This window comes from Lagopus muta, chromosome 24 (genome assembly GCF_023343835.1).
Source record: "Lagopus muta isolate bLagMut1 chromosome 24, bLagMut1 primary, whole genome shotgun sequence".
NCBI lineage: Eukaryota > Metazoa > Chordata > Aves > Galliformes > Phasianidae > Lagopus > Lagopus muta.
This window is the reverse complement of record NC_064456.1, coordinates 1,526,405-1,550,968: the sequence shown is the minus strand read 5'-3', so window position 1 is coordinate 1,550,968 and position 24,564 is coordinate 1,526,405. Positions and strand designations below refer to the sequence as shown.

General features: G+C 53.3%; 4 protein-coding genes across 16 annotated transcripts in view; 3 read left to right on the top strand and 1 right to left on the bottom strand.

The window, feature by feature from the left end:
- KCTD20 (potassium channel tetramerization domain containing 20) overlaps nucleotides 1-12,447 on the bottom strand; it is a 32,384-nt gene extending 19,937 nt beyond the window's left edge. Inside the window, exons 1-2 of one of the 5 annotated variants that reach the window (XM_048925836.1) lie at nucleotides 2,915-2,931; nucleotides 391-449 (exon numbers count right to left, since the gene is read on the bottom strand). Coding sequence is in view for 2 of the 5 variants with exons in the window: in XM_048925832.1 (XP_048781789.1) it covers nucleotides 2,461-2,501 (41 nt within the window). In the remaining 3 variants the exon portion in view is untranslated. Of the gene's footprint in view, nucleotides 1-390; nucleotides 450-1,484; nucleotides 1,505-2,460; nucleotides 2,517-2,914; nucleotides 3,010-12,443 lie in introns of those variants that run through there. The other 4 variants (XM_048925837.1, XM_048925835.1, XM_048925832.1 and 1 more) reach the window with 4 other exon arrangements.
- On the top strand, nucleotides 1,630-7,802 carry ETV7 (ETS variant transcription factor 7). Of its 9 annotated transcripts, none has more exons than XM_048925845.1 (8): nucleotides 1,630-2,336; nucleotides 4,916-5,027; nucleotides 5,147-5,311; nucleotides 5,515-5,622; nucleotides 5,784-6,032; nucleotides 6,449-6,591; nucleotides 6,776-6,876; nucleotides 7,274-7,802. In XM_048925845.1, exons 3-8 carry the CDS (start codon nucleotides 5,248-5,250, stop codon nucleotides 7,524-7,526), a joined length of 918 nt encoding a protein of 305 aa, XP_048781802.1. In that variant the 5' UTR covers nucleotides 1,630-2,336; nucleotides 4,916-5,027; nucleotides 5,147-5,247; the 3' UTR covers nucleotides 7,527-7,802. The 9 variants fall into 9 exon arrangements, with proteins under 9 accessions (XP_048781802.1, XP_048781805.1, XP_048781803.1 ...); XM_048925848.1 differs by having other exon boundaries at nucleotides 2,283-2,336; nucleotides 4,916-5,036; XM_048925846.1 differs by lacking the exon at nucleotides 1,630-2,336 and adding an exon at nucleotides 3,326-3,568 and having other exon boundaries at nucleotides 4,916-5,036.
- LOC125684097 (apoptosis facilitator Bcl-2-like protein 14) lies at nucleotides 10,490-14,642 on the top strand. Its single transcript, XM_048925839.1, has 6 exons — nucleotides 10,490-10,666; nucleotides 11,400-12,121; nucleotides 12,649-12,768; nucleotides 13,178-13,239; nucleotides 13,458-13,721; nucleotides 14,197-14,642. The coding sequence occupies exons 1-6, from the start codon at nucleotides 10,659-10,661 to the stop codon at nucleotides 14,239-14,241; spliced, it is 1,221 nt and encodes a 406-aa protein (XP_048781796.1). The 5' UTR covers nucleotides 10,490-10,658; the 3' UTR covers nucleotides 14,242-14,642.
- A 2,898-nt stretch (nucleotides 14,643-17,540) lies between these two features.
- PNPLA1 (patatin like phospholipase domain containing 1) lies at nucleotides 17,541-24,177 on the top strand. Its single transcript, XM_048926285.1, has 9 exons — nucleotides 17,541-17,742; nucleotides 19,255-19,487; nucleotides 20,728-20,793; nucleotides 21,827-22,039; nucleotides 22,568-22,628; nucleotides 22,707-22,847; nucleotides 23,002-23,101; nucleotides 23,555-23,665; nucleotides 24,174-24,177. Exons 1-9 carry the CDS (start codon nucleotides 17,541-17,543, stop codon nucleotides 24,175-24,177), a joined length of 1,131 nt encoding a protein of 376 aa, XP_048782242.1.
- Nucleotides 24,178-24,564: the final 387 nt, after the last annotated feature.

Sequence of the window (24,564 nt, the reverse complement as noted above, 5' to 3'; positions counted from 1 at the left end):
ACAGCACCGTCTTATGAGAGCCTGCTGCTAACTGCATTCATTTCTTGTAAGACACGTTTTTGCCACTGGAATTATGATTCATACATTTTAACCTGTGTTATTTGTCCACAAGCTGCAAATGCAGAACTGCCACACAACTGCACGCTCCTTTGTGCCATTATTTGGTTGCCCTCACCACCACTCTTCCCCTACAAGTCCCAGCTTCTCTAAACAGGCACTGCTAAGACAGAAGCCCTGCAAAGCAATTCAGCTCATCAGAACACAGATAGGATCAAACCGGGCCATGGGACAGAGGCAAAAATTCAGGAGTTTCCAAACTAGGAGACTCCTGACTGGGAATCAATGATCTGAACAGCAAGACAATCCAAAGATGTGTGAAGTTGTACTGACCTTGGTGAAAGCTGGCCCACAGACTCTACCCAATGGTCATGGGGCGTTCAGAGAGGATGCTGGAATCAGAAACCCAAAATCAGCAGGGCTTTCATCAGCAGTACAGCCAAGCCCCCCCAAACAGATACTACAACCACACTGCTTCTGCACAGAGCTTCTAACATCATCATTAGCTCTTCCTGTGCAATTTGTGAATGAAGTGGGTGAGAAACAGTGGTAGCTCCTCATTCAACTATGTTTCCCCACAGGAAAGAATTAATTGTGTTGCTTGTGTGCGTTTGGGTTAAGCCAGCTTACGTTCTAACTAATTTTATTTTCTATTAAGCAATTCATCTAAAAATCAGGATACTCTTTGGACAGCTGAAATCGCTGTTATCAGCAGGCACCAATTCAGCATTTGCCCTGGAAAGCAAGAGTTCATTACCACTCTGCTCCTCACATCTCCTTGGGACACCGCAGCCCCACAGCCTGCTTCCAAGCAAGCATTTGAAGGAGGTTCACTTTGCGTTATTCTCTACAAGGAAGAGTGGCAGCATTGAAGTCCCATAAAATAGAGGCTGTCAGTTAATAAAAGCAGGCATTGCTGGTTCTTCCCCACCCCAAAAAACCCAAACCATCACAACATCCCTAACAAAAGCTCAAAGCAGGTGATGACAAAACCTCTTGGAGTCTGAGGAGGCAAGACTGAACGTGTCAGGATGAGAAGGCAGAGCAAAAAAGGACTGAGGTGAGCTGGGATTTGTGATCAGATCAGCTGAAATAATGAGGTTTCTCAATCCTGGAGGTTATTTCCTACTGCAGATACCCAACAACTTGTCACACATCTCAGATTCCTAGATGACCACTCAATTAAAGCCAATAATGGCTCCCCCCAACTCCTTTCTTCCCTTCCACAGAACTGTGTGAAGAACTCCCAAAAGAAAGACGACCTTCAGCTCCAATCATAGGATTCATCCCCTCCAAAACAACACAACCCAAAGCAACAGCACAACAACAAAACAACCTACGAGCAGCAAGCAAGATAAGTCTGGTTTGAAATAAACACCAATTTAGCTAACTCAGTGCACACCTATTTCCATCAAAGCACAACTTACTTCATCCTGCTCTTAATTGCTTTGAGATAACGTGAGATAAGTCTGACACAGCCTTGTGCACAGGCTTCACTAATGAGTCTGCAGACATTGCTCCATCTCAGCAACAGGATCAGATCATTGAAGACCTTGTAATGTGGACATTATTACAGAAAATAAAGGCAACTGCACCACTGCAAGCAACTGCTCCACAATCTGCTCTGAAAAAGACAATTTTTAGTGATTTAAGTACCTATGAATTGTAATAGCCATCAGTCCATTTATTTTACTGAACTGACATTGTTTTCTTAAAGAAAACTGTAGCAAAGATATGCAAAAGCCCAGAATAGCTGATAACATATGCAACAAGCTTTGCTTACACATTGACCGCAGCTTTTGAGCCTTGTAACTCACAATTTGGCTGCCCACGTGACTATAAACACCTCCATGAACCAAAGGTGTAAGTATTTACAACCCATAAGTGCAAGTGACACTCAGGCTATGGGGTAAATAAGGACACACCTCGAAAGGGACAACCCTGTTTTTCCGTTAACTGCCCTTCCTGTAACTGATGTGTGACTGCTAGCAATGCCAGCAGGAAGGACTGCGACTCTGTGCTGAGGATAAGGCCATGGAGAGAGCAGGTGAACTTTCTTCTTTAGGGGCATAACCTGCTGCTACAACAGGATCCAGGTTTGTAGCCACCCTGGCAAAGTAATCTGTGACATTCATCCTACAGACGTGTGTCCTCAATCTCCCATGCTGAATTATTAACTTAGAATTATTGACCTCCCTTCCTGAATAGCTTAAGGTCACCAGGAAGGCAGCACAGAGCGAGCAGGATTAAAGACAGGGGGAAACCACAGCAGCAGCAAGGTGAGCTCTCACCCACAGCTCCTCTTCACAGGAAAATCCTGCACAAACCGCAGCTCTTTCAAAGCACTGCAGGGCCAGAAAGGAGGGGAGAAAAGGGACGGCAGCACTAACCCGACAGACACACCTGGGGATGCGCACAGCGCAGCACTGCGAGCAGGCAGCCATTGGGCACAGCAGATCCGTCACCCGAGGGCAGCGAGGCCTCGTGCCCAGCAACGGAGGCAGGGCTGACGCGCGGCTCGGGGATAACAGCCCCCGCCTGCGCTGACGGAGCCCCACAGGCGCGGAGATGGGCGCCCTAAGCCCCACACGGAGACCCCGCGGGGCTCCCACAGAACGCCGCGACGCGCCCGACCCCAAACCGCCCTCAGCGGCCCAAGGGAACGGAACAGACCAGGCCCGCACCGACCCCCACGGCCCAGAACGGAGCAGCACGGGTCCCTCGAAGGTTGAGAAAAGCCCTCAACAGCCCCAAGCTTCGCGAAAAGCCACGAAGGACCCCGCAGCCCCTTCCCCAGGCCGGCAGGAGGGCAGGACAGCCCGCACGCTGCGCGCAGGGCCGTACAGGCCGCACTCACCGCCATCCCCACCGCGCCGCTCCTGGAGGCGGCGGGAGGGCGGGATTTGGAAATGAGGCCGCGCCCCGCCTCCTCCGCTCTCTGATTGGTCCCGAGCGTGGAGGCGGCGGGCCAATGGCAAGGAAGGGGCAAAGAGAGAAGAATGGGGCGTGGCCTAGCACAAATGAGGGCGTGGCTTAGCAAAAGGAGCGTGGCCTAGCGGGAAAAGGGGCGGGGCTGAGGCCGTGGCGCGCGTCGGTGGTGCACGTGGGTCGGCGCGCGCCCGCTTTGCGCCCCACTTTGCGCCCGGCTTTGCGCCCCGCTTTGCGCCCCGCTTTGCGCAGCGTTGCCCCATCTCGGCTGTGCTCTGTGGAGACCGGGGCCGGTAGAGGGTAGAAAAAGTTAAAAGCTTTGAGCCTGTAGCCATGTTCCAGGAGGGGACTTCGGCACTGGCAGCGGGCGGGGTCAAAAAGTAAACGGGAACCCCCGGGGGCAGCGGGGACACGGCCCGGTATATATGTGTGTGTGTGTGGGGAAGGGGGGTTAGGGTACACGGCCCTGGGCACTCCCCCCGTCCCTCCCGGCTCTCCGATCGTTTCGATTTCGCTTCCCGGAAGGATCGCGCCGGAGCCGCGTTGGGGCAGCGCCGAGCGGCGGGGGGCGGCGGGGATGCAGGTAAGAGCCGCCCACCCCCGGTTGTGGCACCCGAGGAGCCCTTTTCCAGCGGACTCCTCTCGGAGTGGAGCAGTGAGGTTGGTCGTGCTCAGCACCGGACTCCGCGCTGCCCCTTTTCACCGCTCTCCTCCCGGTTTGCGGCTCCGAGGAGAACCGAGTAAATGCCATCTCAGATACACGCCCGAAAATAGCGAAGGAGGAAACAAAACAACGCCAAATCGACTCTGATAAAATAGGTCCAAAGTTACCGGAGTTAAGAGTGTGTCGTTATGCTCTAGAAACCCTTAGAAGTGAGGAGCAAAATGCACTGCTAATTCCCTTTGCTCTTATCTTCCTGTCTCTTATTGCATAGAATGAATCCAAAACACAATTTGCACTGCTGCAAAACCTCTCTAAATAGAGTTTATCCTGCTGGATTTGCTCTGGTTTCTTCCTATGATTCCATGCAGCTGCTTGCTTTGCTAAAACCAAATCCTGGACACAACAGCTAAGCCACGATATCACCTCCAGCAGAAAACAAGCTAACATTTGTCCTTCGGGTGAGGAAAACCCTTTGAGATGAAATCTGAGAGTGATTCAGTTCTTGCTGATCTGTCTCATCAAGAGACCAAGCAGTAGCAATAGTTCCTCATTGTCATCCGTCAGCAGTGTTGGGATATGAAGCACGTCACCAACTCTGGTGACCTTCAGCCTTTGGCTGAATGCTGCCTGCTGCAGCTCCCCCTGCCCTGGGGCTCAGCTTATGTCCCCCACGCTCCACCTTTAGGATCCATCAGCTTTAGGGTCACCACCTTCAGTGCCACCACCTTTGCACTGAGGCCACAGCCAGGCTCTGCTGTCTCTTTAGGTCTCAGCTCCCCCCCCCACCCCATTAAGGGGGCTGTGTTACCCCTCTCCCCCCAGAAATTTTCCCAAGGGCGTATGGAACTGCTTGGAGTCAACTGCTTCAGAAAACAGCACTTGCAGGCAAAACTCTTAATTTTCCAGAGAACGAAGCCAAGCAAACATTAACAGATTTTTAAGGGGAACCATTATCCACTTTGCTGCTGGTGGCATTTCAGGATGTGGGTGATGCTGCAAGCAGGACCTGAGCTGCATGCTGGCTCATGACCAGGGGTGATGTTGGAGAGGAGCTCCTGCTGATAGAGGAAGAAAAGGGGAAAAAGAGAGTGGGGGTTTCAGGCTCCTGTCTGGGGCAACCTGGGGCTGGTGAGGATCAAGAGCAAGAACACAGACAGCACATCACAGCACGAGGAAGGCAGCTCACCCTGGTGCAGGTGTGTCCAATGCAGGGGCATGTCAAGCTGGAATTTCCCTCCATCAATGCATTTAATTTCTCTTCCCCAGGGTGAAGTGACGCCCGGCTCTTCCAACCCAGTGGCTGCAGCTTTGCTCTCATCCTGGGGCAGACACACACACAGCGATGAGGGGCATGGCCTGGCACTGCCTGGCAGGCTGAGTGAGTGGGGTGGGTTTTGGTTCCTATAGAGGGGAAGGGTGGTGATGGAGACCACTGTACCTCTACATTGGGTTTGGGGGCGCAGACTGAGCTGTTTCAGGGGCTGTCACCACTTTCAGGAATCCAGCCCTCGTTGTGGAGTAAGGACGATGTCATCCACTGGCTCAGGTGGGCAGAGAGGGAGTATTGCCTTCAGCAAACGGATGAAAGCAAGTTTGAAATGAATGGCAAAGCCCTGTGCATCCTCACCAAGGACGACTTCAGGTTCCGCGCTCCTGGCTCAGGTTTGGTGAGGCAGAAGGGCATCACAAGGACCAGGTCTATCCCAGGCTGTGGTCTGCTGTGGGAGGGACGGGTGGGTGCTGGAGACCAGGAAAAACCTCTTACAGACCCCACGTTCTTAGGGATGGTGAGGAAAGTCTTTCTCTGTGAGCACTGCAGCAATACAAGCAGCAAAACCACCTGAGCTCACTTTCCTTCCCCACAGGCGATGTGTTGTATGAATTACTTCAGTACATTAAGACTCAAAGAAGAGCTCTGAGGTACAGTCCTTTGCTGAAATCACCCTTCCGAGAGGCCAAGGGCACAGGGGAAGGTATGGTGGGCATGCTGCCTGTATGGTGGGCATGATGCCTGTATGATGGGCATGCTGCCTGTATGATGGGCATGCTGCCTTTCCATGCAGCACAGTGCCTGCCCTTGGCTGCAGCACGCAGCTGAACCCATCCCACAGTCCCTAAACAAAGCTTATTTCAGGGCTCTGGAAGATGTCCTGGGATCCACCTCAGTGCAGCACGAGGTTTTCCCTTTCAGGGATGGACGACGGTGCAGAGGCTGCCCCGTCTGCTCCCTCGCCCTGCCTGGAACACACTGAGCTGCCCCCATCCCACAGCCTCCATCAGCCCCTGAACCTCTCCCATCCCAGCACTGAGGGCAGCTGCAGGGCAGAATCCATCTGCTTTTTTCCTACAGCCCCATTGGCACCAGTGGATGGGAAAATCGCAGGTGAATGTTATTTTTTTTTTCATCCTGGTTCCTTGGGGAAATGAGATTGTGCTCCATCCCCTCTGCCCTCCTGCCCCCTTCTGTTTATTCCATCCGTGTGTGCTTCAGTTTCACGGAATCGTAGAATCACAGAATGGCCAGGGTTGGAAGGGACCTCAAGGATCATGAATCTCCAACCCCCCTGCCACATGCAGGGCCACCAACCTCCCCATTTAATACTGGTTTCCCCACTTGAAGAAGTGTAGTTCACACTGACGCTTTGAGATGCAGAAATAAAACGTGAGCTCTGGGCTCTTCTTGCACTTACGTTTCCCATAACATGTTTAATGCATACATAATGACTGCTAATGCCCTGACACTCACCGACCTTCACTGGAGCCACAGTGGGAGCTCTGTCATGTCTCCTGTGTGCTCAGACTGCAGGCTGCTGTGGGATTACATCTACCAGCTCCTGTCTGACAGCCGCTACGAGCCCTACATCAAGTGGGAGGACAAAGAGGCCAAGCTCTTCCGCATCGTTAACCCCCATGGACTCGCCCATCTCTGGGGGAACCACAAGGTAAAGAGGGAGGTGTTAGCCCCAGAAACCATGGGACCTGTGGGCCCAGAGGCAAATGCGGGCTGCAGAGCTGTGCCAAGGCTTGCAGTGCCATGGCAGCCACCCTGATGGTCCTGCTGCAGATCCAGGCCAGGGATGGGCACTTGCTTTGGCTCAGAGCCCCAGATTTCATTTCTCCTTCCAGAACCGCATGAACATGACCTATGAGAAGATGTCCCGAGCGCTCAGACATTACTACAAGCTTAACATCATCAAAAGGGAACCGGGGCAGAAGCTGCTGTTCAGGTGAGCTGAAGATCAGAGAAGCAGTGTGGATGGGGCATGGGAAGGTGCTGGGCTCCAGGTGTTGGCATCTGGATCTCTGATGGGGCAGAGCTGAGCTGAAGTTGCAGCATTCTGGCTGTGTGCATTTGGGGTAATGCATGAGGACGTGGATTTGAAGCCCACCTATGGACAGAACAGATGGAAATAAGTTGTGAGCCCACTGTTTCCAGTGCTGGCTGCTTCCCTGGGACTACCCTGGGCTTAAAATACCGTGCTGGGCTGACATGTGCCATTTATTGCTTTAACACTGAGAGCTCTGTGCATCCTGAGGGCAAAGCAAGAGCTCCAGAGCTCAGCTCAGGGCAGGGGCTCCAGCATTCAAAGCCTGGTGCTTAGAACAACTAAAAACGACTTGCAGATTTCTGAAGACACCCGAGGAGATCATCCAGGAGAAATCCAGCAGGCTGGAGCAGCTGGAGAACGAGGAGCACGAGGAGCTCAGGGAAGAGCTGCTGGAGGTTTCAGTGCAGGACACCACGGAAGGCTGTGTGTGCAGTGCTGTGCAGGGGGACTTGTGCTCTGCTGGGAAGTGCCAGCACCTCCTGCTCCCTGCACAGAAGGCAGCAGAGGGGGTCCTGGATTCCAAAAGTTGCCTTGAGCCAAAGCTGTGATGCCTCGAAGCTGTTGGGAAAGGCTGCTTGGTTGTTGCAGTGAGATGAACACACGTGCAGGGTCACCAGTGCACTGATGTTGCCTTGACCTGCTATAGGACTCACCCTGCAGATGTGCTGTGCACTGTGATCTGTCTCCTGTGGAGCTGCGATTAGGGGTGGGAATGTGCTGAAGAGATGGTCTGAATCCTGGCTGGAGCTTCAGGCTGTACAGATGTTCTACTGGGTCTTGTTTTAACTGCTTTTAATCACGCTTTGTGTAACCATACTGCTAAATGATGTGACACGAAACAGGTCAGCAGCGAATGTGATCTCTGTTGGGGTACAGGAGTGCTGCCTCACAGCCTTGGTGAGGTGCTGGCAGGGAGGGATGCCAACATTTCTGCTAGGAGCAAAAGCTGGAGGTCACTCAGCACCAGCCAAGCTGCTCAGGGGGGCTCCCATGCTGGTCATGTGCCACTCCTATGATAGATACACACTCATGGGTGCCTTTATTCTGACTGCTCTCCCATCCCCATCTTGCCATGGAAGCAGCCCTGGTGACTCCTGAGCAACCCATGGCTCCCCAGGCTGGCACAGCTGGCTTCGTTGGAGCTGGTGGTGACCCCAGCACACACAGGCAGTGCGTGTGGCTGCCTTCCATCTGTTCCTCCAACGATGACTAAGGATCCCGTTGGACTTGGACGGGGATTTCCTCCTGAGCTTGGGAAGCTGCCAGGTGCACTCAGCCCTCCTTGAGCTGCGCTGTGCTCTGGAGTGATCTCAGAAAGCAAAAAAGCAAAGGGCATTTTTGCAAGGATGGGCTGTGCCATGAGAAATCCTTCCCAGCTTCTAGGATGAGCTCGTGTCTGTCTGTCCCAGGGCAATGCGGCCATTGCTCTTCCCACAGTGTATGCAGGTGAGACAGCCATAAACACTCTGCTTTCCTGGAACACAACCCATCCCTTTCAGTAAACAGCCCAGCAAATGTCATCTGCACTGGGGAATTCAATGTGTGCACGTGGGAAGAGGGAGTGAAGTGCTGGGGATTTCTGCTGTGGCTGTGCTCCATGTGGTAGCATGTGGGGAGGGGTCCCATGCTTCCCCCATGTGCCCATGCCCACCAGCACCTTGGAGCAGAGGTTTCATTAAGCCATGCAGGTGCCGTGAGTTGGCTGTGCTCTCTTTTCAGCCCATGTTGGGCTGCCTCCATCCTCTGCGTCTTGGTTCAGGTCTGAACTGCAGATATTTTTGTGCCCAGGGCTCAGAGGGATCTTTGTGGTCGGTGTCCTTACAATTAAAACACAGCATCTGCTTGGGTCAGTCAAATAGAAACACAGAATCATTAAGGTTGGAAAAGACAATTAAGATCATTGAGTCCAAGCACTGACCCATCCCCACTGTGCACATTGACCACATCCCTCAGTGCCACGTTTCCATGTTCTGGATCACCTCCAGGGTCAGTGACTGGGGCAAACCACAGAATGCAGTCATATCATAGAGCTGTAGAACAGACCCACAAGGATCATTGTATCCAACCCTTGGCTTCACACCAGGCCACCCAAAATCAAACCCTGTGCACCAGAGAAGGTTCACAATGGACACAATCCCTTACTCTAGGGATGGAGCAGGCCTCCATAGAGGTGGCTGAAGCCCTATGTTTGTTGTTCAAGAGGCACTGGACAATACTCTCAATCATATGCTTTATATTTGGTTATCTCTAAATAAACTGCCTTGGGCATCTTCAGGCTACATCCAGAAATGAAGCTACAAAGAGAGAAAGCCTGGAAGAGGCCCTAAATCAATGCTGATCAGTGCTGATCCCCGTGCAGCCATGAGAGCTCCACCACCAACAGGGATCGTTTACAGACTCATCCTGGATGACCTGCAAACAAGAGGTGGCCAAACTGTGCTCCATTCCCAGAGTGATGTGGCTGTTTGTTAGCTGGATGTTGAAGGGGAAAAGCAGACTAAGTTGATTGTGAAAGTTCTTATCACTCACTGTGGTCACGTGCCACTCGGTGCCCTAGAGCTCCTGCTGGATGGGTTGTTTATCAGCAGCAGGTGGGGATCCTGGAAAACAGAACTGGGTATTTCCTAATCGATAGCAGACTGACGCACCAGCGTTCAGAAGAGGTGGAGGGAAATGGGCTGTTTCTCTTCAAGCAGTAGGAAATGACAGCCCAGAGAAAATGTAGAAAGAGATTGAAAGGAAATAACTGTGGACACATTGAATTGTGAGCTGTACCGGTTATCAAGAAAAGACTGTTCCTATCCAGGATGGTTCTGGGCAGCACGTCATCCAGGCTGAAAGCTGGAGAAAACAAAGCACTTGCTCGCATGGAAACCCCATAGGACTTTCCAAAATCACCGTGCCAGTCATTGCACAGATCACCACCCAGCAAATGCATCCGTGTCCAGCGCCGTGCAAGGTGCAGTGCAAAATATTGCCATCAGATGGCAAAGTAGCAATGGGGATGGCAGGCAGCAGCCGGCAGGAGGAGGCAATGGACACAGGTGGATGAGGTGTGAGAGAGGCAGGGGGGCTGGAACCAGGTGATCTCTCTGGTCCCTTCCAACCCAAACCATTCTACGGTTCTGTGATTAAGGTCCCAATTCATGTTTGAGGGTGGGCAAGCAGGCTGCCTGAAGGGCCCCAGGGGGGGGTTTCAAGGATGTTGCATCCCGGCCATGTTCATTATGTGGCCCCCATGTCCTGAGTGTTGCTGGGGTGGCAGTGGGGAGATCCTGCCGCTGCTCTGAGGCCCCATTTCCCTGAGATACTTCGGTTTCTTCCTACAGAAGCAGCACACCAAAGCCTCCACGGCTCATCGGCCCACAAGAGATAAAAATAAATAAACAAAAACCACCAGCCGGTGGGCTGGGATGGCCGGTTCCAAGGTGCATCAGGTGACACGGATGCTTTGCTCTGTTTTGCTGCCGGTTATCACAAGGAAATGGTTCTCCTTTCTACTGAAACTCACGCACAGCGGTTCCCATGCGGAAGTGCCGTCCTGAAAGCTAAAAATAGGGCTGAGTCAGCGGCCCCAAAGGGTATAAAGCAGGCGGGTATAAAGCTGGAGGGGCCGGGGCTCCCCTTGCTCAGTGCTGAGGACTTGGCCTCCACACGCGTCCAGAAGAGCAGCGATCCCAATGGAGAGGTAAATAGCAAAGGAGCAAATCAAGAACGATGCTCCCAGTGGGAGTCAATCGGAGGATGGGGTTCGCTTTGCTGTGATTGCAGTTACGAATGGTGCTCACACGGGTGGGTTTGGGGTTGTCTTTTTGATCCGGAAAACAGCCGAGCTGTGTGGGGTAGATGTGTGTTCTGTGTGCCCAGCCCTGCAAGCAGCTCCGCGCTCTGCATGGCTCAGCCCACAGGTTTTGCTGTTGGCTTCCCGCGCTCTGCTCAGCAGTGGAAGCAGACTGGTTTGGGTCTGTCTCTCTGGAAGGTGCACAGCTGTGTTTGGTTTGGTTTTGTTTGTTGTTTTTTTTTGCTGTGGTTGGCTTTTTTAGCAGCTTCAAGGGGAGATGCTTGAAGATTTGGGCTTAGGGGCTGTGTTGTGATGGGAAGACACAGCAGGGCAATATGCCTGTTACACCTGTGCAAACCCAGCAGCCCCTCTGGCACCAGATGAGTTCATTCTCTCTGCGCAGTTTCACTTCTCCCATTAGCACTGTCTTTACCCCATCGTAAAACCCTAAGCGTGCAGCCTACATCCACAAACACTATAAAAGAGGTTGATCATTTACCAAGGGCACATACGCCCTTGGACACCTCAAACACCCTCAGCTTGCAGTCAAAACAGTAGCAGTTTCCATCATAGCCATCCCACCCACTCTCTGTCCTCAGGAAAGCAAACACCGGGCTGAAAATGTTGTTTTCCTCTGCAGCAAAATGCGGGTTGTGCCCACAGAACAGCAGCGATGGGACGCAGCATGGCAGCCATCGGGATCCATCCTTTCTCTGGACAGGAGAGGGGCCAAGAAAGTGCTGGAGATCTACGTCAGGCGTTCATTGAGCTGCTGTGAGAACACGCAGGCGGCCAAGGAAAGGCTTCAGGAGGGAGCCAAAGCACGAGGGAGGAAAGCAGCTCTGCTGCAAAGGTCAGAGAGCGACTTTGGCAAGTATTCGCATGCCAAGAACAGCTTGAAGAAGGAGCAGGAGGAGGCAGCCAAGGAGCTGGGGCTGGAGGAGGCTGTGGTTGAGGAGAGCAAAGCGTCGGCTCCTGGGGAGGAACTCAAAGAGGAGCTGGAGCCTAAGAGGAAAAGCACAAAGAGCTCCCCCCAGGGCAAGGCCCAGCGCACCTGGTTCAAGAGCTTCTTAAATCTGCTGTTCAAAAGGAGTCCTGAGGAGCAGAAGGAAAACGCTGGGCAAAAAGTGAAGGAAAAAGATGTCAGGACTCCTTACAGCAGCAAAACAGAAGGGCCCAGGAGACCCAGAGCCGACACCAGCACATCCCCTACACTGGGCAAAGCCTCCAGGAAGAGACCCAGCCTCAAGAAGGTCTTCTCCTTCAAGAAGAACGTGGAGGAGGAGCGTGGTGAGGTGGGGGCCAGGGCCAAGCGCCCCAGCTGCCTGCCCCTGCGGCACGTCCTTGCATCCAGCCCTACAGGTGAGAGCCCTCCATCAACAGGACCTGGGGTGTGGGAGTGCTGACCCTACCCAAGAATCACCCTCTTGTTCCTCTGGGAGCTCCAATCTTGACTCGCTGCCCCAGGAAAGGGTCAATTTTGCTTGAGCTGATTGGATCCCCTGGGTGAGGAGCACAACTATGCATTGTTATGGTGACTTGTGATGCAGCAAGTTACTGCACGCTGCTCCAAGGCAATTGTCCATGCACAGAATTTTATGTGCACCTGCAGCAAAAACAGTTCACCCTAGTTTAGTTTCAACCTGCATTTGAGACCAGACACTGAATCCAGAACCACCCAAGTGCCATCCCCTGCTGCTTTTGCTTTGCTGCAGGGAAGGGTGGGAGCCACCGCAGCAACAGCGCCTGTGTTACATCCTCACCCCTTCCTAAACGCCAACAGGAGAGGCAATCCCACAACCTGGGGTGGGTGCAGGCACCGTGCCAACGGGGTCTGCACCGGCCTTTCCATCAGTCCCTGGTTCTGACCAGTGCTCTTCTCCCTGCAGAGGCCGAGCAGCCGGAGGGTTACTATGCACGAGTCTCGGAGGAGGTCGGGCTGATCGTGCAGGGCAGTGGGGAGCGCAGGGCTGAGCGGCTGCCAGGGCCGACCTGCACCGATGGGGTCGGTGAGTGCTGCACTTTGGTATTGAAAACACTGTGGAGTGGGATTTGTCCCCGTGCAGAGCCTGTGTGGGACTCGTCTCTGCGTGCCAAGGATGCAACATAAAGAGCCATAGGGAACCACTGGGGGGATTTATGGCATCAGGGCTTGGTTTGGGGAGGGACAAACCCAAAGGCAGAGGGCAGTTCTTCCAGGCAAAGCACTTGGCTACAGGCTGGAATGGCTTTTATGGGAATGGGGGGTGATGTGTGCTGCTTGGGGGATCCTTAGGGGGGCAAAGCAGCTGTGCTGCCCTGAGAGCACGTGGGGATGGGGCTTGGGGATGTGGCTGGATGTGATGTGGGGCTGGAGGTGACGTGGGGCTGGAGGTGACGTGGGGCTGGAGGTGACGTGGGGCTGTGCTCTCTCTGCAGATGAAGCCATCAGAGAAATTGTGGCCCTGCTGCAGGAAGCTGGAGATGAGCTGGACAGGCAGGTGAGAGCCTATGGGGCCAGGGGAACCTTCGCTCTGACACAGTGCAACAACTGAGTGAAATCAAGGAAACGGTGCCCTCGAATTCCCCACCAGGGTGTGATCCTGTCTGCCTGCCCTCTCCCATCTGCAAACCTCACGAGATGCAAAGGCGTCAACCCGAGGCTGACGCACCGCGTTGTTTGCCCTCAATGAACCCGATTCTTTTGCTTCTCCAACAGGTGAGGGAAGACGTGCGGCTGCGGACGTTTTTCAGAGACATGTCCTACAGCTCCTTCAAGAACCTGGCTGATGCTTACGTCCGCCGGGAGATGACGGCCAGCCGACCCAACGTCAACCCCCAGGAGATCCAGTTTGCCTTCACGGTGCACCTCACTGCCAAAGTGGCCGGCATCTGCAACCAGGCTGTGAACAGGATCATGGGATTCGGCACCCGCTACTTGGAAGACTCGTTTGCGCCCTTGTCCTACAGCAAAGTCCTCCAGGTAAGGAGGGCTTGGGCAGAGGATGGGGTCAGGGTGTGATGACAGCCAGGGTGGGCAGTTGGATCATGCTGGGAGTGATGGGGCATGGAGACACAATGCTGGAGAGCGGGAGACCTGTGGGACAGGGGCTCTCCAATGGGAGTGCGGCTGTAAGAGAGGAGCCAAAGGCTGGAGCACTGCGCTGCGAGGGGGACCTGGAGGATGTGAGTCTTCTCACTCTGAAGAGCAGAAAGCTCAGGTCATGGCAGCATCAGCTCAAGAGGGGTTGTCACAGCATGCCAGCACTTAAAGTGTGGCTGCAAAGAGGATGAAGGCTCTTGGCAAGGAGAAAAGAAGAGGCGATGGATACGAGCTACACTGTGAGAAGTTTCATCTTGAGATATAGGAATGAAGTTCCTCCTTGACCAGTAGGGGAGACCCACAGCACCATCTGGTTTGGGAAGGGCCTCACAGCTGTTTCCTCTCCTGTCAGCAGGACAGAGCAAAGTTCAGCACAGACAACTGCGAGAGCCCGGACTGATGGTGACCCCAGTGATGGACATCAATGACTGGGACGCAGCCTCTGAAGGTGGCCTGGATCTCCTGCGGGTTGGTGGATTGAAAATCCACAGGGGAAACCCACAGCAGTCACCGTGGTGGCACGATGAGATGAAACCCCACCTGGCAGGGGGCAAAGGGTCTGAAAAGCCCACATTTCTGAGACTGCCCTGAATTTCCATTTTGGCTCTCACCAGATGCATGTGTGGAGCCTCACGGTTCATTTGTGTGTGTGTGCATGTATTTATTTACCAACTTTTCTTACATATCTGTGAATGCAGGCTATAATTTCTCCAGCTTCTGCTGTCAGTCAAGGGTCCAGTTCAGAAAAACCCTTAAAACTCAAATAAATGGGTCCCTGTGTGACATCCAGGCTTGTCTGAAGGCAGAGGAAATGTGGATGCATGTTATACATGGAATAAAGTTTGCTTTGCTACAGCTGTTGTGAGCTTCTCCTTTCAAGCCAACTCAAAGTGACACAAAGCAGGTTTTACAGCAGATACACGGCGAGCTCCTGCCCTTCTTGTCTATTTATGGCCATTCCCTTTCCAGAAAAAGGAGATTTATTTATGAAAGCAGCTTGATCTGAAAGCTAGAGCTGGGGGAAGCTTGTTCTGAGTGTCCCCGAAGCTGCACTCACTGCAGCTCCCTCCAGGACTCGGGGATTTGGAGCTGCCAGGGTCTCACCTATGAGGTCTAAGAAGATGTGAAATGTCAAAGGGATTAAACCCTAATCGGGGGGAATGTTCACAGCTAATCTTTATCCAGACCCCTAAGCAGGGCCCTGGATTAAAGCAGTGTGCTTGGCTTGGGGCCGGAGTGGCCACAGCTCCTTGCTGAGCTCAACCCCAGCCTGGGGCAAAAGGGACAACATTTGGGGTCATCAGCATGTGGAGGGGCAGGGGGTAAAGGGAATGGCTGTGGTTGGGGTCAGTGCCGTGCCAAGACATGGTCCTGCATGGGCATCTCCTCACCCTCATCTCTGCCCCTATAAAATCCCAATTAGAACAAGCCAGGGAAAGAGCCATTGCCAGATGGAACATCCCTATGTGCACCCCTCAATTTCCCCATTCACAAAGCCATAAAGGAAACGCTTCCAATGCTGGTAAATCCCATTCCTGCCCGGCGGTGCCAAAGGTTTCCCTTTGGGCAGATCCCAGCCCGTGGTGATATTCACTGCTGGAGAAACCAAAACTGCTCTGTCCTGTTTGCAGAGCAGCTCCTGCCTGGCATGCAGCGCCCGGGGCGGTGCTGGCGGGGAGAGGAGCTGGGTGGTACTGGGGCAATGGGAACCATGTACCCCATGTGCTTTGCATCCTCGATCCACAATCAGGGTCTGTGTGGAACAGATTTGGGGTTTGTCTCCTCTCTGTCTTCCCAGAGGACATTGCTTTGGCACATGGGATGCACCCACCAGGCAAAGCGCCAGTGAGGAAAATGAGTTTGATTTCCCATTCTCTTTTCCTGTGCTTTTCCTGATGGCAGCTGAACCAAACCTCCTCCTCCTGCGCTTGGTGCCATGGCGAACAAGGAGCAAAGCCTGTGCACAACCATCCTCAGGTCCTAAATAACCCAACCCCAATGGGGACGAGGATTGGAGCATCTCCTACAGCCCAGATCCCTTCACCCAACCAACCTCAGCATCTTGGCTAAACCCCTCAGTTAGAAACCCAAGACCTCCCTTGCCCGTGGTCACAGAAGGTATTAAAGGAGGCATTAAAACAGGACAAGCTATTAGCTCTGGGGATTTTGAGAGGTTTCCAACTCTATCACCTTCATCCTGCCCTGAAGTCCCCGCTGTGCTTTCCAACAGGCAATCTCCTCCCCCGAAAATCCCTGGGATCGCGGCCATGGGCCATATGGGCGCTGATCTGTGAGCGCTGCCATGAGGGGCTTCTCCCATCTGCACGCCTGGGACACCTCTGTCCGACTCATCAGTCCCAGCTAATCCTGCTCTGCTGGCTGCCAGGAGGGGGAGGGCAGCTTAGAAAATCAGCCCAGCACTTAAGGAGGCAATTAATGCCCAATTCGCTGTCACTAAGAGGATGATGACAAGGTTTCATCTCACGGGAGCGTGGCTCTTGGCCAAGGAGCATTCTGTCCATGGGGATGGCAGCAGGCAAGGGCAGATGTTGCTTGCCTTCACCCTTCTCCCATCTACTGAGGACCCCCCCTGTAATTCATTGCGTCCCTGCAGGTCTGAGCTGGTGGCTTTTGGGGTGCTGCCTCTGCCCTGCCGGGGTGGGTGTTCCCCGTCCTCATGTCCCTTGTCCTCTTGTCCATCCTGCCTGTGTCCCTTGGCTCTCCTGGTCCAGTCCTGGTTCAACAAGGAGTTCTTCTTTTCCATGCTGTGAGTCTTCTTGCACTCACCGTGCATCTCCCCATGTCACCATTTGCCTGCCCTCCTGCAGGGCTTGCAACATCCAAGATAAACTCTGCATGTTGTATGTATTTGGACAACAGAAGCAGCACAGTAGTTAGTAATATTTAATCAACCCATTTAAAATGGCATTATTTATTCTCTGTGTGAGCAGCAGCGTTAGGTTATGAAGGCTGAAAGGACACTCAGAATGGGCTCCATCTATCCTGAGTTGTAATGAGCAGCCCAGAGGCAGCAGCACTGCTGGGCATTGGGATGCAGGGAGTGCAGAGCCCTGAAAAGAGCAGAGCCCAGGGGAGAGGAAAGCAGATCCATCCCCTTGTGTTGCTTTTCCCCAAAGAATATCCAAAGCCTCCAACAGGGAGCAGTTGCCAGCACTATTTCCAAACTGAGCGGTGCTCTGCGCAACGCCCCGCATCCACCCCTTGTGTAACGCCCTCTGGCTTTAAGTGCCTTATACAAGCCTTTACTCACCCAGTGCTGAGCTGTGCCTAAGCCAGGATTGAAGGTGAATCCTATTTAGAAAAACACCCTTGAAGAAGGAAGCGTGAAGCAAAGGGGAAGAGTTGTGTGGCTGCACTGAAGATGGGGGCACAGCGGTGTGGGATCCATCTGCACCAGGTGCTGTGCGGCTGTGGGATCGCTGCATGTGAAAGGGAATCCTCCATCCAGCCCTGAGCTGCCGAGCTGCCCGTGCTGGAGGATTACACAGACTGTTTAGATAAAGGGAGAACTGTTCTTAGCACGGGCAACAATTAAAATAGCTGGAGAACATCCACACCTCCAGCCATAAAAAAGAAGGAGAAAATTCTGGATTCCACCACCAGCAGGGATGCACTCGGAGATGAGAGCCTGAGCTCCGCCAGGTGAGGAAGGCACTGAGGTGGACGCTTGCCCTGGAGATGGCTGCGGAGGAGCTGCGTGCTCCAGGCACCCCTTTCTCACTCTCCTTTTCGGGCAGTGGGTTCCTCGCGCTGTATCAGGTCGGGGTGGTTCAGTCCCTCCTGGAGTTGGCCCCCGAGCTGCTCAAATCTGCCTGCAAAGTGTACGGATCGTCTGCAGGATCGCTCATCGCCGCCGCCGTGGTGTGCGGCATCAGCCTGGGTAAGGAGATGGGAGACAACGAGCTGGAGGGTGGCAGTGGCTTCGTGCTGGTGGGGCAGTGGGATGTGTCACCAGAGCAGTTCGTACCCCTGATGAGACACAAATGTGCAGGTGATGTCACTTCTGGTGCAATTTTGGGTGGTGTCCCCTGAATAAGGCAGTCATTGCTGTCTGAGCCTTATCTCAGATGGTCAGGCGATATCGTGTGGGCAAATCTGGACGTACCTGTCTGTCCTATTGGCACATCCTGCAGAAGGAGAACCTCCTCCCCCCTGCTTCCAGCTCTGGGGAGTGCTGAGATGCGGCACAAAGCACACTGAGGTGGGCAGGGTGCACAGCCTCCATCCCCATGGATCAGAACCCGCAGCTCTAAGGGGCTGTGAGCAGCAGCTGAGTGGGTGCTGCAGAAATAAACCCCTTTAGCAATAATGTAGAATCAATTCAGAGCCACTGATCTGCCTGAACAACTGCATTCTACTGTGTGCAAACAAGTGTGCACAAGGCTTGGCTTTGAAGACCGACCCAAGTGATGCAGATGGAGGATTGTTTCGGGGTCAAAATACTGAAGGAGAAAGTAAGGAGGGAAAGCCCAGCACTTGGAACATCCATTGGATGCTGGAGCCATTCAGCTCTAGCAAAATAATTCAGAGCATTGGCAAATACATTCAGACAAAGCAATAGGTGATGTGCTGCCCTTTCTGCCCAGATGAGCTTGCCAAAAATCAGCGCTCAGTGCTTTCCCCTCTGATTCCTGGGGCTGTGGGAGGGGATGGAGAAGGGACACGGGATGGCTGCACTATCCCCAAAGCAGGGATGCTGCAGTGACCTCACGTGCAGGCATTGTCCCATCTCCAGCCCTGCAATGTCTGGGCTGCCTGTGGCTCTTTTGGCCGAGGTCCCTGAATGAACCCACCAAGCATTAATCATCGCTCCACGTGGCCGAACATCCGCTCACACAGTGATAACCCTTCTTAATACCCACGCTGCTCCGGTTGCCCTCAGGACACAGCCTGTCTGCCCCTACAAAAGCTGCTGTGGAGATTCTGGGAGCCCTCAGGGACCAGGAGGGCTCTTTGTAGAATGAGGGAGATGGAAAATCTTCCCAGGGCCACGCTATAACAGCCTGAGGATGGCTATTCCCCCATGCATCCTCTCTGTTTCTGCACACAGCGTGACTCTGGGCTGTACTGATCCTCTGTTCCCCGTTATTTCAAGCCCATGATCCCCACTGGGGCCGGGCAGTTCTGCTCCTTAAATCCAGCTCCCAGGATGTGCAGATGCCCATAATGCCCATTAATGCTGCCAGGAGGTCAGTGTGTGTTCAGACGAGAGGGGACCTCAGCCCAGGGAAGTCCCCAGGCCTTTGAAGACGTTATAGGGATTATTTTCCCCATTAGAATGGCACTGTGTGCAGATCCACAAGAACTGTGGGCATGTTAACAAGACCGAAAATACAACTTGTAGGGCAGCAGCGATGTTGACCATGTCTGTCTCTTTTCCCACCCCTGTCAGATGACCTGAAAGAAGTGTTCTATGCAAATGCAAGGGAAGCCCGGAAAACCCTGCTGGGTCCCCTGTCCCCCAAGTGCAGCTTGCTGGCCAACCTCAGGGCCGTGCTGCAGCGCAGGCTCCCAGAGGATTCCTACCAGGTGGCATCGGGGCGGCTGCACATCTCACTGACACGGGTGGTGGACGGCCAGAACGTCATGGTGTCTGAGTTCAGCTCGAACGAGGAGCTCATTCAGGTAAAGGATCATCCTTGGTGTCCATAGGAAGACTCCTACCCAGCCACTGGAGTGGAGGCACGGAAGCGTTGATGATGTTCTAAAGAGGGGTGTAAGAAAGAAGGGGACAGATTGTTCAGCTGTATGGGACGAAGGGAAATGGCTTCAAACTAAAAGAGGGGAGATTTAAATTGGACATAAGGAAGGAGTTTTGTACAACAGGGGCAGTGAGGCAGTGCACGGATTGCCCAGAGAGGCGGTGATGTCCCAACCCTGCTGACCCCCTGCTGTCAGGGGAAGGGGCTCTGAGCACTGCTGGATCTGTGGGTGCCCCTGTGCACTGCAGGGAGTGGGGCAGGATGGCCTTTAAGGTCCCTTCCAACTCAAAACATTCTATGATTCTATAACCTTAACTGTGCCATTTCCTCCCCAAGATGGGAGGGGATCAGGAAGGTCTCTTGGAGCTGTGGCCCCACCACCATCAGCTCCACCAGGAGGAAGGGAGATGCTGTGAGGTGCAGAGCAGGTTTGCTCCCAGGCTCAAGAAGCCAATGTTGGTGTGTTGGCTGTCTGTGAGAAGCAATGGCCCTTTGCAAAGAGTGGTGGCAATACTAACAAGTCCTCTGTGCTTCTTGGATAGGTCTCTCCCTGGCCAAATACTGTTGGCAGTAATTTTTCCTCATTCCCTTCAGCACTTCTCTGGGAGGAAAGGCCCAGGCAAAGCAGCCTTGCTACCAAACCCCAGATTGCTGCTTAACCCCCAAATTGGGGGCAGGATCCCAGCATCACAGAGCTCAGCCCACGAAGCTGCCCTGGCTGAACCCACAGCCTTGAACGCTCATTCTCAGCTGATGAGATGGGTGAGAAATATTTCTGTGCCCAGCAGGGTGGCTTTGCCTTTGCAAAACCCCCACAGAATGAAAATGCATCGTGAGGATGTCTTGGTATTTTAAAAAATAACCTCCAAGTTTCACCTTTTAGCAGCAGCTGTGTTTTACAGCAACATATGGACGTCCAGCTCTGACAGCGCTGGCAGCCATACAACAGAAATGAAGTGCTGTGCTGTGCCCAGAGAAGCTTTGTTGAAACGGGATGTTTTGTCCTTCTTGAAACCTTTCTTCTCAACGCAGCCACACGCAGCAGGAGGGATGGAGCCTGGCTCACACATCTGTCATGCCTGAAGGTTCAGGCACCCTGCAGAGCAGCCTGTGCTCAGCACAGCCTTGACAGGAACACTGACTTCTGCCTTCTCCTTCCCCAGGCTCTCCTCTGCAGCTGCTTCCTTCCTATCTACTGCGGGTTCATCCCTCCGTCCTACCGAGGTGTGGTGAGTGATACTCCCAATAAAACCTACCCTTGGAGAGCAGGTTCCTGGGCTTAATTCCTATGTCCCCAGGAGCATGGAGGGATATAGGTGTCCAGACATCTTCTTTGGTTAATGGAGGATGATAAAGGCTTTTAGCACCTCTTCATCCCATTATAGCTGGGTGAACTGCCACCCTGAGAGCCCTCTGCTGCTTTGCCCATGGCAGAGCCTTCCCACAGCCATCTCCAAGCCATCATCTGGGCAGGATCTGTCTGCAGCACAGGCGATGTCCTCATTCACTCAGGTGCAGGCTTGCAAAGCTGAAATACTAAAAGTTCGTGGGAGGATCCTCCCCCAGCCACGTGTGCATTGCCACTCTGCAAAGCGCTGCACTGAAGGCAACGTGTGCAGTCTGGCTGCTTGCTACATCTGAGCGAAGGAGGAGAGCAGCACCTTGTATTTTATATGCAGTCTGAGCAGGACATCATGATCCATCGGTGCTGGTTTGCAAGCAGGGCTTGTCCTGCCCTCAGGTGCCAGGTCAGCCCTCTGGCTGCACTCAGTGTGCAGAGCACAGCCTGCAGCCCACAGGTCCCAAGGCTCAGAGACAGCGCTGCACAAGGCTCCTATGCACCAGTATTTCATGCACATCTGCTGCAGTGCTTGCAACCTCGAATCCCACCAAGGTGGGTGGCACATTCAGCTTCCTTTCAGAATACAGCCACTGGTGTTTTCCTTGCCCACTGAGCGATTCTGTCGATGCTCATCCGATGAGGGCACCCTACTGATGGAGCTCACACCAAGAGCAGAGCAAGTCCCAGCCTGAAACGCAGGACTTGAAATTCATACAACACTGCTTGGAACAATTTTACAAAGCCTTGTGAATGGAGCTAATTATATTTCAGTTTTAATAACCACGGTGTGTCACAGCTGAGACTGGGAGAAAGGCGAGGGGTGGGAAGCACGGCCATGTGGGGCTGTCACAACCTTCTTGCTCACCTCCTGCTGATGCTGCCCATGCATAAACCCAATTTTGTCTGCACTTCCCTCTCAGCGTTACGTTGATGGGGGATTCACGGGCCTGCAGCCCGTCTCCAGCCTGGAGGAAGCTGTGATCACTGTGTCCCCATTCACGGGAGAGCTCGACATCTGCCCACGGGACTGCCCTGCCATCTTCTACTGCTTCCAGATCTTCAATGGCAGCATTCAGATTTCAGTGGAAAACCTGTGCAGGATTAGCTATGCTCTGTTTCCACCCAGCACCATGGTAAGCCAGCCAGTCCCTCTTCCTTTTGCTTTGATAATATATTGGCATGAGCTGCCCAGGGAGGTGAGCGGGTCACCATCTCTGGAAGGGCTCAAAAGCGACGTGGCACTGAGGGAAATGCTCAGTGGGCATGGTGGGGTGAGGTTGGACTTGGGGATCTTAGAGGCCTTTTCCAGCCTTAATGATTCTATTTTAGTCCATTCTAAACTAGGGCTGGATCTGCCTTCCCCAGGGCTCATATTGACCTCCACCATTAATCCACCAGGTTCTAAGGGGAGGCTCAGACTCCGGGGCTGCCCCCACTCTGATTTTTTGGTGGGCAGTGCTGATGGGTGGCCGATCTGGGACAGAACTCACCCTGCCCTGAATACCCACAAGGGATCAATGCCTCTGTAGCTGGAAACCATCAGATGTTGACGGTGCTCCCAGGCCATCCATCCCAACCCACACATCCAAACAGCCTGGGGCAGATCTGCCTCTCCCTTGCATGGAGAGCTCTGCGGTGACCTCTGGTGTTTCATTTTGCAGGTCCTGAACGACATTTTTTCCCAAGGGTACCAGGACACTGCCCTTTTCCTGTGCAGGAACAGTAAGTGTTACCCCAAGACCCAAAGAGCAGCCTAAAAACACGACCCAACGTGTGGCCAACCTCGCTGTTATCTCACAGATGCCTTCGGTGTGAACTACTTCGACGGCAATTTCCGCTTTGCCAGCATGTGTGGGAAGAACGACTTCCCACAGCCCAACAGGATGCTGAACAGTCTGGGCAAGCGTGTCCCACAGTACCTGGCACCGCGCTTCCTCCCAGGTAGAGGACTTGGGGCACTCACTGTGGGTTTTAGGGTGGCTGAAGCTACCGAGGGCTACAGCAGGAGCAGCTGGACAGGAAGAAGTGTTGCATTTATTGGGTTATTTCTAATGACGGGTCTCTATTTACTCTTGTGTTGTCCTCTTGGGAGCAGACCTGGCTCGGTGGAAGAAGCAGCAGGTGTTTAAACTGCAGGATCCGCTGTCAAAGGTCCTCCTGCAGCCATACAAGCTGCCGGCGTTCGTCTGGAAGGGGTAAGGACATCTTGATAAAGGCACCAAAGCTGAGAGTGATGCATAATCCATTTGTGCTTTCTGTGAGAGGCTGAAGGGATGCAGTGTGAGGTTGGCAATGGGCAGGTTGGCATCCCACAGGCAGCACTGGGGGGTGCAGCAGGCTGCAGCATCCTTCAGGCAGCAGCTTCATGGGAAACACCCAGAGCAGCCTCTGGGGCAGAGCAGGTTGCTGTGAGTCCCTGTTGTACTGTGAGCCAGGAAAAGGTGATGCACACCTACTGCCTTTGCAAGATAAGCTTAGCAGCAGCCTCTTCCATTGCAGACCTGAAGACAAGCTCTTAGAGAGCAAGTGAAACTAGCACAGGATTGCTTGAATCTGGAAAGGAGCATTACAGTGTACATCTGCTGTTAACACTCTCCCCCTTTTGCTGCAGTTACCAGACCTTCAACCTGTTTACTTTGCATTTGCAGGCTGGAGCAGCTGTGGGGGCTGCTGGAAGACATCAGCTCCATGGCAAAACGGTTCCAGAAGCTCCTCCGAACAGTGGTGCCTGGTTTGCCTAAGAGAGCTGGGGCCAGGAGGTGAGATATGGAGCAGAGGGGAGTCAGGGTACAGAGCTGGGAAACCCCGAGAGAGCTCTCACCCATCAGTCACTGATACTGAGCTTGGCTAAAAGTTCCAAATCTGTGACACTCCACCTTTAAAGAGCCTATTTTTCTTTTCACCCCTGGAATGTTTTGCTACTTATTCAGTAACATCTGCAAGAAGCTACAAACCAGCCTAGTGCCACCTCCCCACAGCAGTGTATTCCAGAGCAATTACATGCTGGCCTCTGTCCTAGTGGAACACAAGGAATCTCCACCAAGTGATGTTTTGGCACTAAACTCTCAGCATTCAAGGCACTTACCCTGCTAGACAGAGTTCTCAGCCATGCCTGCCCAAAGCTTGCTGCCCATTACCTTGCACTCAACTAGCAACAGGACTTGCAGATAATGATTTTATTCCACAGGCAGCTATCCCTATGCAAGTCCAAACGTCCCTGGGGTTTCTGATTCCCTGACTCAATGACCCACCTGCTTGTTCCCTTAGGTAACCATCCCAGGTGGGCCCTGGGGTGCTCCAACACCACACAGTTTTGCCATCCCAGTAAGCAGTGGACAACAATGGAGATCGTTTCACATGGTTGCATGGCTGATGTCCTCGTGGAGTTATTACAGGGGCTGGTTTTTTCACTTGCAGAAATGGGCTGATTTTGTTTTTTGTGCTACTGCAGCAGTCTCCCCACCCAGGCCTGACCTGCTTTAACATGATGGCCAAGGAAAAGCACTGCATCTGCAGCCAAGTTGCAGCCTGTGCAGGAGGGATCAGGCATCTTGCATGCACATACAGCCCAACCACTGCTTTCCCCAGCCACTCCACTTGCTGATTACAAGAATCATCCCTCCTCCTGCTCCAAGCCTGCAGAAACATGCTAAGATGT